Raw genomic sequence first — 21,732 nt, forward strand, 5'->3', positions numbered from 1 at the left:
ACCACACCCTCCAGTGACTTTAGAAATAGATTTGACAAACCAACTCAGACTGCATCTCCACTCCTTTCCAAATTTGAGGGCATTGTCTTTTGTGGAAAAAATTTTGTACTAGATTATTTATGCCTCCACTTATTTCAGAGGAGCACAAAACAGTTGGCTTCTCAACCACATCCTGTTTGGTTTGGTAAATCAGCCCTATTATGGATTATTCACACAGAAGAAGGAAACCTCCAGGAAAACAGTCTGTAACTATACGAATATATGTGCAAACCCCTAAAGCAAAAGTACCTTCTCTGCATTGCATTTTCTAGAACAGATGTTCATTCTGAGGTGTGAGAAGGAAAGTTACAGAAGAGACTAGCTAGAGCTAACCTTCTGAGGAAACTTGTTTCCATGTTTTTCTATTGTCTGATATGTATTTCTCAGATAACACTCAAGTCTTCCATACTTGCTCCCTGAAGGACCTTTGAAAGAAGACACAATATCAAAATCCCTTAATGTAGTAGGGAGGCAGATACACTAAAATGAATAAAAACATACCCACAGCAATGCACACACAATCATGTTCACTCCCTTGCAATGATAATGTCCAAAAAAGAAATGCCATTCTTATAGATGCATCAAGTGAAGCTGGTCAAATCCAAGTAGACTTTTGGGTGCCTTAGGGATTTTAAAATTGTGAGACATGTTCTAACAATATAGTCTAACATATCTATAGCACGTTCCTCTATAAAGGCACCTTTTCATACACATCTCATCTTAGCTTTAGAAGGTGAGATAAGGCAGATGATTCTTCTGTCCCTGTTCATGTAAGACTGCTGAAGTCCAGAGAGGTTACAATAGTTCACCGAAATTCCAACTTCAGGAAAAGATATACCTTGTGGGAAATATCTCAGTCTTAACACCATTGACATGGACTTCCTTCCTCATGCTTGTGAAGCAAGTTAGTGGGCAGGGAATGAGAAGTCCAGACCACAGAGAGCTGGTGAATCACCACTTGTATTTGGATCTGACACAGACCAGGTGTAGCTGATGCTCACCTGACTCTTTGGCCACTCTAACAGAGTTTTCACCTCATGCTCTTGTGACTGACAAGAGCATGCTGGGCTGACACCCTCGTGCCAACTGTTCAGGGAAAGATGACCAAGCCAAGTGAGGGCTTATGCATCACAAAAGAGACTCTGACTCAAATAGGTTCCTGCCCTCATTTCCCAGGCTCCTTTGTGTGGCCAAGGACTCCAACAAGCTTTATCATCAATTTGTTCGCCCATCCCCATCCAGAGCCATGTATTGTTGCTACCAGCAACCTCCAAAGTGGCTCTGTCACAATTCCAACCTTGATTTGTTACAACTCAGTTACAACTTATTGAGACTGAAGGCCAAAGATAATTTAAAGCCTAGACCTGATTTCATGAGCTAAAATGGAACCAGATAGACCTCCTTTAACCAACAAAGAGAATAAAATAACTTATGAATCTTTGGAAATAGTTCCTCTGACCAATAATATCATTATATTATTCCTTTTAATCATATTTTAGGTGGGAAAAGTGAATGCTTTCTTATTTGATTAGAAGAGATTTTTGTTTTGTTTTTACTTAAAACCCTTGTTTTGAATCTTTAGCCTCCCCAAATTGAAAGTAGAAATGGAAGTAATTCATTTTAAAGGCATACAATGTCATTTATTTTAATGAGTTTCATGCAGTATTTTATGTCCTCCTAGACTTTCTGGACAAACCTTTTGCTCTCTGATACTTGTTTAGTGTGGAATAGGCATCTCCTATGAAACTGGTTTTTTTTTTTTTTTTTTTTTTCATTTTTTACAAAATTTCCAGTTTCTAGAAGGTTTATAACCTGTAATGCTATATTCAAAATCAGTTCCATCTGCTAAATTGACTAATCCAGAAAATATACAGAGCCAGGTTATCCTGATTGTAAACACTCTGTGTTTATAAACCAGACACTTTAGGGGATGCATTAACTCATTCAGATCATTAGTAAATTGCTGAAATTACAATAAAATGATACTTTATAAATCTGTAACTAGAGAACTGACAAAAATAGCTCCCTGGTTTACCCAAATGTGGAATGATGCATGTAATATATAATGTTGGCAAATTTTGGAAAAATACAGCTGTTCAATTGAATGTGTTTCCAGGTGTGCTGTGTGTGTGTGTGTGTGTGCATGCGCGTGTGTTAATGGCAACAAATATTAACATGCTAATATGCTGTTTTAGTTAAGACACTCCTCTGAAAGGTGCATAATTTGCTTTAATAAAAATTCCCTAGATGAGTCTTTGGTTGTCTTATCCTGATTCTGAATTGACTTCTACTTCCTCCATAAAATAAATGCTTTATATCCTACCCCTTAGAACATCACATCTCTGTTACCTATGTTTCTACCCAGAAAGTATGTGCTCCCAAATTTCACATCTCCTGAGGCACTTTTCCTAATAATGCTGTCTCTGGGACATTGACTTTTCACAGTATGTAAAGTCATTTAGAGGAAATATATAGGGACAGATTAAATTTAGAGTTTTGGGGGTTTTTAATGTTTTTAAGGAGAATATGATTTGGGGAAACCAGAAGCACATGTGACAAGTAATTATTTGGATATTTTTAACCAATTGTTTTGTCATGTAGAAATTATTAAAATGATGTTAACCATTTGGGTCAAATGGATCACCTAATTCAGTTTTAAAAAGCAGTCAAATGATTTTACTAATTAATATTTCATGTCAACACACCCTAAAGAAAATGCATAACAGTTGAAAACAATATTGAATGAACCACAACTCTTTAGATAGAATTGCATTTAAAAAAATTATCTTTGTAGTATGAGCATTTCATTTTTCTTAGTTTTGGTTTCTCGTTAGTTTATGCCAATGTCTATTTGTAATCAACATCCATAGTTATATTCTAGGAGAGAATTATTTTTCCCCTAGGAGATCTCAACTTCAACTGCAAGACTGAAAGTGGATGCAAACGTCTTTGTTTAAATCCCTTAGTTTGCATAGGTTCAGAGGTTAAGTGATTTGCAAGACCACATAGCAAATTAATGACAGAACCTGGGCTAGAATCTTAAAATTTTTGTTCTCACTCAATTGTTAACAAAATGTGTAAAGTGAATTTGGGTTCCTTTTGAGGGTAGAATCCTGAAGACCAGTAAGTAGGTTTAAATCCCAACCTCTCCTTACTAAGTTGCTGATTGGTAGATGATGTCTATTAAATAGAAGAGTCCTAGAGAAGCTACCATTTAAACAAATAAACCATATCTGAAATAGTTTCTTGGTCTGGACATTGTTCACATTCTGGGTTGGATAATTCTTAGATGTAGGAACTGTCCTGGGTATTGTAGGGTACTGGGCAGCATCCCTGGCCTCTTCCCAGTGGAAGCCAATGCAGAATCAGGATAAGATAACCAAAGACTCACCTAGGGAATTTTTTTAAAGCAAATTATGCACCTTTCAGATGAGTGTCTTAACTAAAACAGCATATTAGCAATAGCCAAGCTCATACACACCCTAGTTAGAACTATCAAAAATGTTTCCAGACATTTATATCATCCCCAATTGAAAACCACTGCTATAGAAGATGCTCTAATTCCTAATGAAGTCATTTTTAATATAATCACTCAGTCTTTTGAATGAAAACAGTAACTTGCTGATTTCTTTTTTTTTTTTTTTTTTTTTCTTGGCAGTAGTGGTTACTTTTCAACCACTTGCAGCTATTATTTGAAGAGAACCATAGTTCTTTTGTTTTCCAAAAATACAGATGTATTTGTTTACCTTATGCAGGAAAATCGTATCATAAACCTCCCTGCTTATTTATCTTAGGCTTCACTATTTTTAACTTTTAAAAATGAGCTGTTTTTAGTTAAATAAATACAGATGTTATTTTAGACAACTTTGCAATCAGCAGAGATAAGGATGGGATTAAAAAAAGGAAACACAAGGATAAAATTGCAAGTCATCATTGACAAGAAGGCAAAATAAGACTGAAATCAACTCCTTATGAATGACCGTTGAGGGTCACCAGCCTTTGTCTTTCTATTTTAGTTTCGATGCAGTATGTAAATCAAAGGTGATTATTGTTTCTTAATTTCAAATGTAATCAAAAGCAAAAACGCTGTGGTTGAAAAGCATCTCTATTGCTTATTAACTTATCTTTTTATGGGAAAAATAATATTAAGTTTCCATTTCTATAACCTAAAGAACAACACATTAAGAGCCATCAATTACCAACCAGTTTCATATCTGTGGACCAATAAGAAGGCAAGGTTGACGGTTTCACATCTGTTTTGGGTGAAAGGCTATTCCTGTCTGTGGTATTTAAAATTTAAAGAACTTCTGTTATTATACAATTGGGAATCCTCAGGGAGTAAAATGTTAATGAAATCCATAACATGCACAGATTTTATGATAGCAGTTTTAAGAAATTCCTTTGGTGGGGTTTGTTGATTTCTGTCCCCGTGGTAATAATTGTACCTTTTACAGAGTGCATTAATGTTCACATTTAGGAGCAATGGCTACGTTTATGCAGCGTGTAATGTAACACACCCACTCCTAAGCTTTAAATAACTTTCATACTGCAGTTTGAAAATCCCAGAGCAAAAAAAAAAAAAAAAAAAAGTGTTTTTCAGAATTGGCAGAACCCATAGTTTAAAACTTCTGAATTATCCACAGCAAACTTTTCCAGCAGTGAAAGGTGTGCACCCTGGAAATTTCGAAGCTTGGGTGTGGACAGAGATTCTGTTCTCTCTCATAACTGTCATTTAATGCAGGATTTGAAATCTCCACATGAGAATGGCAATTTTGATCCACATCAAAATAGCATGTTGGGATGCTGACTTGAAAATGAGACAGTCACACACACACACACACACACACACACACACACACACAATTTCCTTTCTCCACCTTCTTCCCTCCCTCAACCATCTAATCTCATTCAATTCTAGGTTCAAATAAGGAGAGGAAAGTAGATTAAATTTTAAAATGCTCTATAAATCCCAATAGTAATAAAATGCATTATGCTTTTACATTTCCAACTATTGAACAGAGTAAGCATTGGAAACTAATTGCACATGTTATGACTCAGAATAATCACATATGTACTTGTACAAGTGACTGGTGCATTTTCTTTTCAGCTCTCTTTGCCTCAAGGGGTTAAAAATGCATTGATGGCATTCTCTTAATTGCCTCCCTTCAGGAAAATGAAGTCTTAATTCTACCACACTTTTATTTTTCTCACAATTTTAATGCTTTAAACTTCTAACTACATTTTATGGATTTAACAACAACAACAACAACAAAACCCTATTTTATTCTTTTAGTAAGACTGAGAGAGCTATCGATGAAATTCTTCCAGGGGTGGGTGATTGGATGAGACAGCTTCTCGGGTTCTTTCAAGCATTTAAGATTCCCTGATTCTATTAAAAATAAATGTACTCTATCAGCTAGTGCCCTGAGCTTGCCTAAGATAAAATATAAATATATGGAGCATAGCTGAAATTCATTTTAAATACTATTGATAATGGTATGAGGCAGCGCACAGCAGATTTTTTTCCATTAAGTAGGTTTTTCTTTCCTTTTTGTTTTCCCCCTTAGATCAAATAATTGTTTGGGTTGGCTTCACCATGCCGCTTATCTGAGAATTATACATCGAAACTTCACTTAGTGGGGCCTGTTTTCCTTGGTTCTTTTGTGCTAGCTTGTAGGGAAGTGCAGCCCACTAAGGGAGATAAGAAGCCCAGACAGTTCATCTTTCATGTCTCTCCAATCTTTGAAGGAAATATCCATAAGGCAGGGGCTTACCCACCATGACAGATGGTTCACACCTTAAAATCCTGCCAATATCCAGACTTTTTTCCTTCCTTAAAGTGACAAATATCACGTTCAATTCTGAGGATTTTATAAACTTTTAACACTACTCCGAAACATGAAGGGAAAAAAGCAGCACCAGGGATCCAGTGTCTGAAGAAAGTCATTACGGTTGTCTTAGGCTTCTAGACTATATGTTTACTAAGGGCTAATGTTGATGCCTGTAGATCCCATCATAGAAAAGAGAGAAAGACCAAGACCCAAGTAGGTGCACAGGTTAATAGCTACAGGAGCAAGAAATTTGACAGAGCCTTAAGTCTGAAGATCTGGAAATGAAATATCAAATTTCCAGTGGGAAATACTCATGATAATGAAAAGAAGTTAGAAAATCATATGAAATCTGAAATCCTGATGGCATTTATTTTTGATATTTCAGGAGGCACACAGAACTTTATGAGAACAAAAAATAATATTTTAAGTTCCCAATCTTAACAAAATGAAGATGTAGTGTGCCAAATCTTATTGAATATTTTTAATACTGTTTTAAAAAATCCATATTCTCAATCATCAACATTTTATAGCACACATATTATACCATTCCTTTTTGTATGTATTTATAAGGATATTGTTGTTTATTTGGAAGGCTTCAATGCCAAGGTGAAAAAATTCATTTATTTAACAAATATTTACCACAGAAAAAAAATCAGTCAACACTTTTGTGCCTTTAATATGATATGCCTTCTAAAATCAATCACTAATAAATAGATGAATGTCACTTTCTAAGACAAACATGGAAATTCTCTTGTCTGACCTCAATTTTGACTTTCCCTGAGACTTCCAGGAAGTAGAACAACAAGGAAAAGGGAGCAGGCAGAGGTGATTTGCGCTTCCACCTCTATATGGAGAAATTCAGTATCAGTGTCTGTAATACAGTGATCCAGTTCCTTTGGTGAGAGAATGTTGCTGATTTTCCAGAAGAGACTATATGAACATCTGTTCACTTACTTATTGTTCTGTAGAATGTCTAGTTTAGAATATGTGTGTTTCTCATATAAGATTCATCTCAATTAAAATCTTTTTATCAAAGGTAATTCAAACAGATTAAGAATCAGCTCATACCATTTCTTTTTAAATCCTGGCAATTGTATTACCATCATACAAAGTCATGTGCTTTAATTCTTAACTTTGTTTCTCAAAGCACAATGGCAATGCAATAGGATTCTTGCTGTTCTGAAAACTTGCAAAGTTGTATGGAAAGAATGCCTTTGGAAGCATTTTCCAATATGTGCCTTAGCTCTCTTTTTTCTGCCAACAAGATCCCTCCTAGCGCACCTGATTACATGTATACAACAGCATGGCCTTGTTCCCCAACAGACTTTTCACCCCTGTCCCTGCCAAGTATGTGGTTGAATTAGATGCATCCAACCATGTATTAAGGATGGTTCCAGTGAATAAATGCAAGTTACTGCTTCCATTGTGTGATGGGCTTCAGGCCGGGTGAGGGGAGCAATGACAGGCTGTGCTGACTGTGACATCTGTGCTTATGCTCCCGTGGTTTGAAAGTTGTCACGCAGATGCATTCTCCCATTGTGTGACCCTGGCTGCAATGCATGAAATTAGCAAAATGGATTTTTTTTTTCAGAACATGAAAACAATTTGTAGTTCCGTCCACTGACTGCTAATATTTGGATGGCAAAGGGGACACACGGTCTTCAGAGCACAAAGTGACATCATTCTGTTTCTCTGTCTTCTGGGTGGAATGAGAAAATCGCAGCTCCTTCCTTATCACTTCCCTCTTCCTTGTTTCCGTATTGCGCCTCCATTCATGGAGCTCCTAGCTGGATTGTCTTCCTCCTGCTTTATTCCGACCTTCGTTCAGTTCAAAAGTCTAGATCACTAATCATGAATTCTAATTTCCCCCCAAGATTTTCCCCATTCCATTTATAAATGATTTTTAAAAAAAGAATCAGTGTGCAGTACCAAAGGCATGGTAAGCTTCCAACAGGGAAAACACAATTGACCAAATATTAATTGTGAAGCTCATTTCTTCTATTCTCAGGAATGAATGGCATCCCTTCAGAGACTGACTATTTACATACAATTTCTGACAACCAGCTATACCTAGGCAGCCTGTTCTTTCTCTTCTTTTTGTCTCTGGGGTAGCATTCCTTATAACCTTAGGCGGGTGGCCGACTTTAATCTCAGTAATCCCATCAGCTCCTTGCAGGATTCTTAATGCCAAGTAAAGGAGTTTTCTTGGACACCTGCACTTCCAGATTCTCCATCAACACATGAAACTCTCATTACCATGAGAGGCCCACCTAGATTACTGAGAAATACATGGAAAACCGGTGTACAAGGATGCTGTCAAAGTTTATAGGCCAAGTGACTGATTTAGACCATCACCCCCATCTGCAAGTCTTTAGTTTCCAGAAATCCACCCTTGTGTTTATTTTCAAAACCAAGATTTTAGGAAGAAGGAAGAGAAGAATTAAAGGCATGACTTACTGAAAATGAATAATCAACAAGTCATTTGTCTGTGCTAAAGTAGACAGATGCTAGGTACAAATGTATGTTTATCTTGAGTCATTTAGGAATCATCCCAACAATGCAGATAAAACTTTATGGGTAGAGTAGAAAGATACCTTACCTAAGCATACAATTTAATATTTTCTTGGTGTGTTAAGTTTGAAAATCACTTTAAATTGTCAAGACACAGAATGATGTCTGTGTGACCGTAACTGCACCTGAGAAAGGTGTCAACCTGCTTTGCCCAACCACAGAGCCACCTGTACTTCTGCCAGGGGCCTTGCTAGTGGGCTGCTTCTCTGAGACCAAGAGACAAAGAAATACAAAAATCTTTTAGGGTCTGAAATCTGCACTCATTTCTTAGCCACACAAAGCTATAGTTCCAACTTCTTATAAAGATTACAGGTGACTGGGATGAAGCCATGGAGACCTACAGTGATGCAATGAGATTATAATGCTTATATTTTTTAAAAAAAAATACAGGAAGCAGGGCTCTAGCAATGTAGTTCAGTGGTAGAACATTTGCCCAGCATGCGCCAGGCCCTTAGGTTCAATCCCCAGCACTGACAAAAACAAATTTACAGGCAGGAAGGGTACAGAAGAAGTAAATTCCCAGACACATAAACATCTTGCACATAACCATCCTGTGGATGTCATGCTTGCCACTAGCTTAGCTCTGAAATAGGAAGTTGGAGAAGAAGTTGGGCTTAGGTCTTTGAGACTATGATGGATAAAGTGAAAAATTATTTAATACCTGCTGCCCTGTGGGGTAATTTCCAGGAGAGACATTTACTAAGTTAATGAGAGTTCACTTGAGAAATAAATAAAAAAGGAATATTTGACACAGGGTGGACCTGGCCAATGAAACTCAATGAGACTCTAGTTTTAAGTAGTGGCCCTTTCAAAAGGACTGGAAATTTTATGGCTAGTTATAATATTTGCAGTAAGAAATACCAGGATAAGAATAATCACATTCTTGGTTTAAGAGTGCAAGTTAGTTGCCCAAACACTTTAATGTTGACTTTAATGACAGGCAGTTGGCTTTTGTTTGGAAGAAAGGAGTTTTAGATCTTGCCAGCAGTGCTGGACTTAACATAGCATTGAATTTAAATTCAACAAACATTTATGGAGCATCTGCTAAGGATTAAGGATATGTGGGGATAGGTGAATATAAAGTGCAGAAAACTCTGTCCCTTCTTCAAAGGAATTATAATCTAGGCATTTTGGGCAAAGCTTTTCTTGTGTATGTGTGCACGTGCGAGTACACACACACACACACACACACACTCAACTCCAATTACCCAAATGACTGAAGGGGAAAAAAATATTAAGTCACATTCTCATGGTTAATGTGTGTATATATGCGTCATTGTGATCTTCATAATAACCATAACAAATAACCTAAATGGGCCAGGAATTGGTTTTCTGTTGGAGCGAGGAGGAAACTAAAGCTTGAATTGGCTAATTAACTTGCTTAACACTATCCAGGTCACTCCTTAATGTCAAAGCCACAGAGCTACTTCTAGGGCCTGTGCTCTTCAGCGACCACAAGCTGCTTCTATCACCCACCTTGTCTCCCTCTAGTACCAGTACCCGAAAGTACAGAGTAGTTTCAATGCAATCTATGCACTTTATATAGGGATTTATTTTTTTATTTGACTTTTTCCTTTCTTGACTAGAGGATAAGAAACTTATAACCTTCTCTTCTTTTCACCCAAGCACCTAGCACTTATTTGTGTTATAAATGAATAATTGCCAATCATTACCTTCCCTCCACAATGGGATGGGTATTCAAAACACAAATACCTATCATTATAAGCTCATGTTCCCAACTCTGCACCTCTTCTTGGATGTTTGAGGAGTCAACTGTGTGATTTTGATGGCGGTGAGCATCCCTGAAGAAAACCTCACACAGTTCTTATGCTATTTCATTGAACTCCTTTCTTTCTTTCTTTCTTTCTTTCTTTCTTTTTTTATTCTTTTTTCATTTCATTTTATTTATTTATTTATTTTTATTTTCAACATAGACATGAACATAGGCTAGGACTGCAGAGTGCCCTGAGGTGCGAGTATTCTCTCTGACTCATGCAGATTGATGCTAGTCTCATTCCTAGGAATGCCTGGATTCCCAGAGGCAGTAAGAGTACACATTTCAGGAGAATTACCTCAGCAGTGCAGTGCAGGATCATGAGTTTAATTACAATTAAGATTCCATTGTCTGTCACTAGCCTAACACTTCATGGTCTAGACTGTTGGATTACTTGAAGGTCCACACAGAGGAGGATGTATGTGTGTGTGTGTGCATACGGTGGTGGGGAGGGAAGAGAAGTTTACTTATCCTTGTTCTCTAAAAGAATTTTACCAAGAGATATGAGATAGAAGGGAAATATTCATCTTACCAAATATTTTCAAATGTAGGCAATTGGGTGGGATTTCTTCCCCATTCCTTCTGCCTTTAGCTCATCAGCCCTGGCTACTTGCTCAGCCAAAGGCTTACCCCATCTGATGAGTTCCAGTTCAAACAGTTCAAGTGACCTTTTTTCCACAAATCCCTTTCTATCGCTTTTCCACAAGTAACTTTCCCTTCTCCTGAATCCCATTGTTCACGAGGCTGGCACTTTTTACTTTCAGTCTGATAATAGCATTATTGCTTTATAGGCCTATGTGCTCCCAAAGCCTGGCATTCATAAAAGTGGACTGAATTTAATGGATTAAATGTTTTTATCTGGACACTTGATCGCCTTCCATTTAATTTTACACTTTATTTTGAGCCCATATGATGTCTGAAGTACTATGATGGGGCTCTAGGACACAGCTGTGCAAGCATGTGCCTGACTACCTAGTTTATTAGCAAGTGTCATGCTTGCTCTATGTCTCAGTCTCCTTGTCTACAAAACCTGCTTCATGTGACTGGTATGAGAATTGAAGGAGATGATGTATAGAAATTTAGCACTTAGTACAATACCTGCCACATAGTGGTTGTTCCAAAGATGTTTTTAATAATAATGGCAGCAACAATAATAATGATCACTAGTTTAGCTACATAATACAGTCCTACCAAAATGATGTGCAGGCAGAATAAATTCTACTGGAGAATTATAAAGTGGTTGTCATCCAGGCCAGCCTTTCTCCATTCTTCCATTTCTGTACCCTTTTTGATTTGGCAGGAACAAATATCAGGAGCTAGATACGTGTGTATACAATCTACTCAGTGTTCCAGAATATCTAAAGCTGTCTTCTTACAGTCAACTACTACACCAATAGCTCTTGACACATAAGCTTGCTCATGCCCACCTGTCCAATGTAGTGCCTAACTCGTAGGTCGTCTGCTAGGGAGGGTTACATATATACAAAAATAGTGTGGAACCATAGGGCATTAGAGGATTTATCAGCCATGACCTCCATGCAGTAGGTACTCACTACCTCTTTACCAAGTAAATATAACTGGTAAGAGTATATGCTGTACCCTCCCCATGAGGCACTTGACTGGGAAATTTGCATGCCCCTTCCGTAGATCTGAGACTGGTTACAATTGTTTTCAATCTAAAACATACTTGCTGCTAAGAAATTTCAGGCAGGTGTGATGGTGTGTGCCTGTAATTCCAGTTGCTCAGGAAATTGAAGCAGGAAGATCATAAGTTCAAAGCCAGTGTCAGCAACTTAGTGAGAGGCCTTAAGCAACTTAGTGTGACCCTGTCTCTTTTTACTTGTTTGTTGGTGGTGGTGCTGGGGAATTGAACCCCTAGCCTTGTGCATGCTAGGCAGGCACTCTACCAACTGAGCTATATCCCCAGCCCTATGACCCTGTCTCAGAGTAAAAAAATATATATTTTAAAGGCCTGGGGATGCAGTTAAGCACCTCTGATTTCAATTCCTGGTACCAAAAGAATAAAAAGAAAAATCTAGTTTGACAATTTTTTTAATTTAGATGTATTTTTTAAAATGATATATAAAAATGTAAGATTATACATATCAAGAGAGTGATGTTTTGACACATATGTATTGTGTAATGTTTAGATCAGGGTTAACTAACCTATCTCCTCAAATGTTTATCATTTGGGAGATAAAAACATTCAAAATTTTTCTTTTGGCTGCTTTTTGAAATATACACTACATTATCCTTGCATATAATCACCCTACTATGCACACTAGGACTTCTTAGTTCTACATAAATATACAGTTAGGCCATTTTTATTATGGAGCTTTTAAGTTAAATTATTAGCTAATTTCTTAGGGATTACATTAGATCTGTTGTACTTGTCCTCGTTCCAGATCGAAGGATTGGAATCAGGTTTGAAATGAAATGTAACTTACAAATAAACATTCAAAACAAAATGTTCATTGAAAGTATTGTCTCTGAATCTTTTACTGTCCAGCCAGAACTCCTGAGAGTCTTAGTTGGAAGAGGGGACCATTTAAATGTCATCTTCTTGAACAAGCTGTTAAAGGTTTCTGAGGTACCATCTGCAAGTTAGCATGCCATTGAAATAAATTACTTAATTTTAAAGAAGAAAAGATTCAAAGAGCAGGCGTGAAATTGTTTAAAACAATCTTTTCTTAAGCATTGAGACTTAATCAGCCTTTCTTTTTATCTCTGCACATGAGTTTCAAGTTGCCTTAAATGCTGATTACTTGTATCCCAGAGTCTATAAAAGCCTCAATGCTATTTCATTTTCTCCTCCTTTGTTATCAGAATGTATTTGTGTCCTGGTGTCCAGAGTTAACAGGTTTATCAAGTAAGAGAGGATTAAAATGGAATATTCGTCTAGTTTTTCTGAATACAATTATATCTGTGCTAAAAATATGGAAGAAAACTCCTTAGGTTTTGCATAGAATATGTTATGCTGCCTCTCCATATTTATCTTAAATGTGTTTATAAAATAAGCGTTTTCTGCTAAGTTGTCATGATGTATGCCTTGCTCTCAACCAAAGGTCACTTGAAGCTTTAATTGCACATCCATCAAACTGAGGAAATGTAGACCAGTGGTGGAGTCTCCACCCTAGAACAGCATTCTCCTCCTCATTTGATCTTGATGGCTTCCATATTGGAGTGATTTCTGTAGCTGAATTCTGGAAATATCTCTGGCTGAGATGCTAGAATATTAACCTGCTGCATGGAGACCCTCTTGTTTCCTTACAATTTTAACAACAGCAGATTTCACTATTCAAATAGAACCAGATGGAACTCCAGTTCAAAGAACATGTCAGAATTAAATATTTCTTTTTTAATTAGTTGCTTCTGATTTATGCAAAAGAAATTAACATGAAAATAGAAGAATGTGCCATGAATCCAGATGCCACGGGAGCCCACAGGAGCATTATCTCCTTTTATCTGACAAAACAAGCAAAGGTCGGCCCTTGTTGGGGGACTTCATTTTTCTTGTCCCTTTTCTTGTTGTTCTTTTTCTGTAAGTGCAGTGGCAATCAGGGAAGCCAGTCTTTCCCGCGCCTCTGGGCCATCATAGCCTTATCTAATGTTATTCTAACCAGCTGGTTCAAGTCTTCTGGTAGGAAAATTCATCTCTCCATTCACTTAAAATTGTTTCACTATCAGCAAAGGGTTTTCTAGCAACCAACAGTCTATTTCCACCTGGGAAAATACTTTCTTTTAATTTAACTATGGAAAAAAGGATTTGATTCAGATAATTAAGATGAGAAAATAAAATTGGTGAGATTTTCCCATCACTGCACTCTTCGCATACTTGGGATTTTTTTATTCTTTACTAGAATTTTTGAATGTTTCTTTATAGCTTTGCTAAAAATGATCCATAACCATCATCTTTTTTTCAAACATAATCATTTGCAAAGTTGTACTTTCCAGTAGCTGGTATACATTTCAAACTGAAAAACAAAGTAGTCACAAATGATTTCATACATCCTATGATTGTACAAAACATTTACTTTCCAAAAAGAAGAGCTACTGCTATTGGATTTCATGATTATTGACCAAGAAATTCTAAATTGTCTTCCTAGTTATTATGGTTTTAAAATATGGATTGGGGGACCCATGGGTGCAGTGGCTCACTGCACTGGGCCACTGATTTGACCTGGGAGACAAGTCCCAGCTCAGCCACTGATAAGTTATGTGACTCTGGACAAGGTTCACATATCACTTTGTTCCTCAATTTATTTTTCCATAAAGCCTGTCTTGTATGATTGATTTGAGAATTGAAAGGGAGAATGCTTATAAATTTAGCCCTTAATAAAATGCATAACATAAAGGTCTACCTATGCATTTTCTATTAATAAGAGTAATCTAGTTATCAACATTTTCAATGTAACACAATAATAATGACAAAATACATAAAGAGAAAGAAAATTGTTACTAACTATATAGTGATTATATTCTGATTTGTAACTGTTAAGTCCAAGATCCTAAATTTTAGAAACACAAATGTCAGGTGCTTATGAAGTCAGCCCACACAGGCTAGAATAGCACTGATGCTCACAGGCTCAGACTCTGTCAAAAAACATTTGTTTTATCTAAGGAAATGAGACAACTGCTAAAAAATATTTTCTTTAGCTTGTAGTGTCAAGTGATGAATTAAACTGTTCTTTGAGTCATCAAAGATGCTCTAAAGAAAATTCAACATAGTCCCCCCCAAAAAAAAAATATTTTCCTGTTTTTAATCAGAACTCAGTTTTTTGTCCTTTATTTTTTCAAGCTCTTGTATTGACCTGCCTAGGGAGTGTTAAAAGTGGGTAAATGCTCCCTTGCCAATGCTAGCTCAATGGGCAGTATTTTATTGAGCAAGACAGATTTTCATTTTAGAAATGAGGCTTCCCACATTATGACATTACCAATAGCTGGTTATGTATTATTATAGGAAGCAATGATATTCATTTCATGGCTCGAAGGCTGCATGCTGCTGTTTAACCAGCAGTTTGCAAAGATTTGTTGCATGATTTACTACGCAATGCTAAAACCTGCTGCTTTGTCCCCAAGTGATTCTCAGTAAAATGTGTGCTCTTCCTCATTTCTCTTTATCTGGGGAATGTGCTTCCTGCCATTACTTAGACAATACCACAGCCATAAAGCATGTGTGGACTGTTCCTGTAGACATCTTAGAACAAAGAGCAAGTCAGGGGCATGGTCAGGATCCAGAGGCATGGAAGCTCCTCAGTGCGTAGGACCTGCTACGCCACCACTTCCTGCCCCTGGAAGTAGACAAGGATAACTGTCTTCTACAAGGGCCCTTCTTTCCACCTACAATGAAGAGCTTAGGATGTCCTCTTCTGTGTCTTATCACAGTGCCTTCTCTTTGTGTGCAGAACACAGTGAAAGTAAGATGTGGGTGGACAGTCTACATCAGCTTACAATTTTATATTGACATTGGAAACAGGTGTCACCTGGGTCACTTCTGCTGATGGTGCTGTTTAACACAAAGTTAAGGAACTCAGATATGAAACCACAGCCATCTTCTAATTAAAAATAATTAGAAGTTATCAAGCTCAGATATGAAATCGCAGCCATCTTCTAATTAAAAATGAAACAGCTGGGAAATAACGATATTCTTTCAAAATCAGAAAATGGTGAGTGGAGATGAGCAGATTGAGTTTAGAGAAAGCAGGTTACTTAATTATGGTTATTGTGTGTCTGGATTTTTATGGAAAAAAAGGAAGTATTGTTTAGTACCATGAATGCTCCAAAACACAGAGGGGTGGCATTATGTAGAGTGCTTTAGGGTAGTATCTTTGGGTTTCCAGGTGCTTTTCTTAGTCACTAAGTCACTTCTACCAGAATGTGAAGCTGGTGAGAACTCATCATAATTCAAATGGCTAAACCACCAGGAGAATGGCCAGTGGTTACTTTTAATGGTTTTCAGGACTGATAATCATTCTGACCACGCACATGCTCTTTCAAGGTCAATACATATTTTGACACATCTACTAGTCAGGGAAGCATGGTAGGTTGCTTAGCATCCATTATTTCATTCATTCATTCCCTCCTGCTTCCCTCTGCACTTCTCTGCTCCTTTTTTCCTCTGGGACATTCTTTTTCTTTGTGTCCACTTGTAAGCTCCTATTGTTTATCCTTCAATATGCATCTTAGACATAAAATTCAACTGTGAAATGTCTCCATTCCCTCTACCTCCAATTCTCTGATGAATTGTTTCGTTCTTCCTCTGGGCCATGTCAGCACTTCATGTATATCACCCCATACTATAATCATGGGTTCGATTTTCACACTATTACTCTTCTTTATATCTTAACCGTCTATTACAGAACTGAGCAGAGAAGCACTGGTGTCCACTGAGTGAAAGTCAATCTAATTGAGTAAAATTCAGTACCTCAATAGACTAAGTGGACCATGCTACATCAACCATGTAATGGAATACCATGACACAGTTTAAAGTGGTAATATAGAAGAATGTTTTTGGCACAGAAATATATGCAGAAAATTAAACAAAAGGGAAGGTTATCAAGAATAGAGGTGATTGGGCTTCATTTTTATAATGATAATACGTGCAAGTGTTCACATATATTTCACATATGTACCCATGTATGTAATTCATAATTCGAAAAGCTGAGCCACCAAGAGGATGGACCAGTGGTTGATTTTGAATGGTTTTCATACTACTGATCATTTTGACTTCAAGAAGACCAGAGTACCTGCTCAGGCTGGTAGGTAGCTACCTGGGATTAACAAAATGACAAAAGATAGATTAATCAGAAATAAAACATACAAATTCCATTAATATTTTAAATTTATGTTAACAGGACTTTGTAGAAAAGAGGTAAACACCCCAAAAAGCAGTCAGATTACCATTACAACAAAGGCAGATAAACCACAGATAAATGACTTGACAAAAGAGAGGGGATTTGGGCTTCCAGGGCTGAAAAACTGTGGGCAAGTGACTAGTATACATATGAAGGGAACTAAAGGAAAATGAAAGTTATTTTAGTAAGGTTTGTTCTTGCAAATGCTTCTCAGTTCTTTCAGTCTGCAGTGATAGGGTCATGTGCTTTCTCCTGGTACAGGAGAGAGGGGAAATTCACGCCTTCTTCACAAGGGGAAATGAATGTTCTGCTTTTAGCAGAAAAAGGGAGGGGAGGGAAATTTTCTTGTATCTGTTCATTCTCAATTGCCTTCAGTTCAAAATAATCTTTACACCAAAGTGGCACATTTTGGGGTGACCTACTCTGAAACCCTTCTGATACAAACCTTCAGGCATTAAGTCCTTCTGGGTCCCCTGACTGAGCCGGGCTCTGTCCCCTCCCCAACTTGCTCAGGCACTTACGGGTGGATGTGGGATGCCATTCCAGAGAATTCCCCAAAGGCACTTGGAAAGAAAGGACTGGGTTCTCAAGTGAGACTACACAGTGCTCGGGAGGCTGTGTCTTGTTAGAGTTCTGGGTACCATCCGATTTTAATTGCATTGGTTTTGGTCCCAGCCCTAATCATTTTATGAGGTTGTCATCCATCTTTCCTAAACCCAGTGGCAGTAATGCTAGGAAGAAAAATGAAATGAAATTTCAAGTGTCCCAGTGTGGCAAATAAGAGAATCTGCAGAGTTTTAAAGCACAGCAGGAAACTTTATGCAATTACAAGGAGATGTTGCTAATGCATTTCATTGCTGTTGAGAAAAGAAAATATCTTCTCTTTTTTTTAAATGATTCATGCACAGGTTTGGGGGAACTTTTATAGCTGAGACCTTGGGCATTATCCTGAATTGAATACTAGTTAATTCCTGTCCCTTGCTCCTTACTCTACAGTTAGCTCTTTCTTATGCTTAGGATTCTTCTAATTGACCACCAAATAGCTTCTTTCTTACCTACTTGCTAAATCACACTCAAAAAAAATAATTATAAAAATAGGAAAAGGACAACCAGGGAATGAAGTCCTAGAGTTATTTCAAATCAACTCAAGCTGAGTTATGCACTCCTGGGCATTTAATCTTTTCCAAACTGAAGAGCCATCTGTAAGCTTGACAGGAAGAGTTTATTTAAATAGCTCTGCTTCATGCTCCCTTGGACTTCAAGATTTTAAGGACCCTTCAGCTTGAAAGTGGATGTGGCATTGGGCATGACTCTATGGACAGTCAGAAAAGCACTAAGTGTTCTGAGAGCATTTGAAAACAATTGAAATTGTTCGACACAGCCATGTCTAGAGTGTCCATTAACTTTCAGATTGCAGAATTATGAAATCAGAGTTTTTGCAGCAACTTAAAAGTACCTATTTATCTGGAATATACTGAGATTAAGGTGGTCAGATAACATTCAGAGCACTTAGTTAAATTTGAATTCGGGGCAATGAATCAGTTATTAGTATAATCGTGTTTCAAATATTGCAAGGACATAATTAAATTTGTTTTTTTTAAATCTGAAGTTCAAATTTAACTCTTTTATATGTATGTTTGCTAAGTGTGACAGTCATTGATCACCTCTTCTTTTCTAAATTTGTACAAAATGGGGATGGGGAAATTTTAAACGTTCATTAAGGTTACCAGGGTTCATTTCTGAAAAAAAAAAATGCAAATTTCAGTAAATAAGTTGTGCCTTTGATAAAATTGTGTTGGGTAAATATTTATTTGTTGAATCAAAATTTAAACTATCTACCATTATCATCCTAAAATACTAATTCTAGTGAAATTGTGAATCTTTTTCTCTTAAACCTGGTAAAAGCATGCAAAGCATAGAATTCACATCTTTAAAATCAGGGAGACAAAATAAAAGATTGTTTTGCACTGGATGGCATCCCCGTTCTTTCCAGAGGAAATCTACTATTGTACAATTGTGTAACTTAATTTGCTTCCTGAATGTAACTCTTGGTTCACTTTTGAAGTACATTGGTAACTCCTTGATTTAACTACTCCAAGGGCCTTCAGGAAAAAAGCAATTCATGAAAGACAATAGTCATTCTTCACGAGGCAGGCTGTGCATGATATGGAAATTCTTTAGGTGTTCATGGCCTGTAGGCACTGGAGGGTTAATTGAAATATTGTTTTCTGGAAATTGGGTTGTCAAGTAGCAAGGAGAAAGCAAGATTCAAAAATTGGGGATGGGTTTAGGGGTTTCATTTAGTTTTGCTTTGTTTTTGTTGCTGTTTTCAAGGAAAACGGCATTCTTATTGCCTCTTAATGATAAATACACTATTGAAATATTTTATCAGTGCTAATCAGTTGTACTGTGCAATTACTTTCTGTGCCCTTTAAAAAACCTTTGCCATATATTTGTATTTCATTTATTGAAACACGTTTTGTTTCTTTCTATTAAATCCTGCCCAGATAATAGATGAAGGGAAACAATTTTATAGTAACAATCACATGTGCTAATAAAAGGGCATGAAAATATTTCTAACATATAGAAACTAGTAGTGACTTTTATTTTAAGATTATATTTATGAGCCACAGATGTGCCTCCATTGTATGATCCTTGCATAGCAGGCATGAAGTCCTGTGTTCAATCCCTAGCGCCATGAAAAGAAAAGAAAAGGTTATATTTAGCTATTAATGGTGGAAATAAGGAAAGTTAGAGAAAGAAGAACTATTTGACTTTACTGGAAATATCTGTAAGGCATCCAAAAAAAAAGAATTTATTCGAAGTCAGACTTGAAAGGGATCTTCCACTTGTGTTAATTAGCTTTCTGTTACTATGACAAATAATGGGGATAATCAACTTATAAAGATAAAAGGTTTATTTTTACTCAAAGTTTTAGAAGTTTCATGATTGATCAGTCAGTTGGTTTGGGGCCTGTGGAAAGGCAGCACATCAAGGTAGGAGTATGTGACAGAGAAAAACTTGTCATCCCTGTGATGCCATCTAAATGGCCCACCATGCAGGGTTATGAGCTCAGGCAGTGAGAGATGAAGGTGAGGCTGTTGTGTTGAGGAGCTTCTCCACTGGAAACTTCCTGGTAGATACTCACAAGTCCTGGCAGTTGTTGAACAGAGATATTATTTCTTCTCAGATGATGCCTTGGAGTTTGCCTGCCTCTTGAGTTGAGCTGAATGAAGCACAACAACAGGAAGATATGGGGAAGGAAGGAATTTAAAGATGAAACAAAAATTCTTGCTGTGCTTTCTTCCTCTCGACTCCATTCCAGATTCTAAGTCTGTGGCCTGTTCTCAAATCAAAACACTCCTAGTGCCTTCAGATCAGTATTGTTTCAGTCTGCATTTTATTGGAAAGAGAGAGGATCCTAAAAAAGGATGAGAACTTTGATCCTATTAAACATGAATTCTAGTGCAGGCCTCTCCAGTGGTCATTGTGGGTGTTTATCTGGTCTTGGCTTACTATTTGTAAAATGACATTATTAGTGTGCTCTTTGGAAAGTATTTAATGTCTTAAAATATATAATGACATGATATTAAACCCAGTTTTCTCCTTTGCCTCAAGCCATCTTGGTTGTAGAAGTGACAGGTTTCTTCTTTCTCCTAACGATAGAAAACAGCCCAGGGAACTGCTGTCTTTGCCTTTCTGTAGAAGGAATGGAATGGGAACTTGGGGCCAGATGGAATAAGGCCCTGTTGGTCCCTGGTAGATAAAAACTACCATGTGCAGCCCCAGCAAAAGATGCTCTGGGTTATGGTGGTGCAGGGATGGCCCACTGACCACAGTTTACCATTTTCTTGTAGGTGGACTTGGGCCTCCTGCGCTTCGTCACTGCTGTCGGCACACAAGGTGCCATTTCAAAGGAAACCAAGAAGAAATATTATGTCAAGACTTACAGAATAGACATTAGTTCCAACGGGGAAGACTGGATCACCATAAAAGAAGGAAATAAACCTGTTGTAAGTTTGGCTGCCACCCCCTCAAGCAATTCAGTCTCTTAAATGGATGATCAATTTTTACTTGTTTGTTTGGGAGCTTTCTGTCTGGCCTGGTTTATTTTTGAATTGATTTAAAATGAAAAGCGCAATTAGAGGTTTAAATCTGACCAAGGGGTCTCATGTTCCCAGATCTAGAAGCCAAGAGGAAATTATACAGATGTTTCCAAGAAAAGTCAATACCAGGCAAATTAAGTGACAGTCTCAAGAATCATTTTAAACCTCCCACGGGAACACAGACAATGCATAGGGTAAACACTGTCCTCTTAGAATCTTAAGAGTTTTATTGTTGTTCTTTCTTCCCTCTCCTTGGCAGGTTAGGTTCATTCTTTCTCTCTGTAATGGGCAGGTTTTAGAAACCATCTTTTCATCTACATTTATGGTTCACAAACTAATTTACAAGTACATTTGGCTGCATCTTGTAAGAAGAGATGGAACTAAAGGTATTCACTGTGTTCCCTCACATCACACAAATGACATACTACCCTCTTCCTGCTTTCAACCAAGGAGGCAACATAGACCACCCTGTGTCTTCTGGCTCTCTGCATTCATTCATTTGTAACCGAGGTCTGTTTTTCTCGGTCTGCCTGTTTATTTGAAGTTATACTTGCTCT

At 37.3% G+C, this 21,732-nt stretch overlaps 1 protein-coding gene across 1 annotated transcript in view; it reads left to right on the forward strand.

The window, feature by feature from the left end:
* NRP1 (neuropilin 1) overlaps window positions 1-21,732 on the forward strand; it is a 139,727-nt gene that overhangs the window by 76,773 nt on the left and 41,222 nt on the right. The window contains 1 exon segment of the mRNA XM_079105897.1: window positions 20,927-21,082. Within this exon segment, the coding sequence (XP_078962023.1) occupies window positions 20,927-21,082 (156 nt within the window).

The sequence above is a fragment of the Sciurus vulgaris genome (genome assembly GCF_902686455.1).
Source record: "Sciurus vulgaris genome assembly, chromosome: 12".
Taxonomy (NCBI): domain Eukaryota; kingdom Metazoa; phylum Chordata; class Mammalia; order Rodentia; family Sciuridae; genus Sciurus; species Sciurus vulgaris.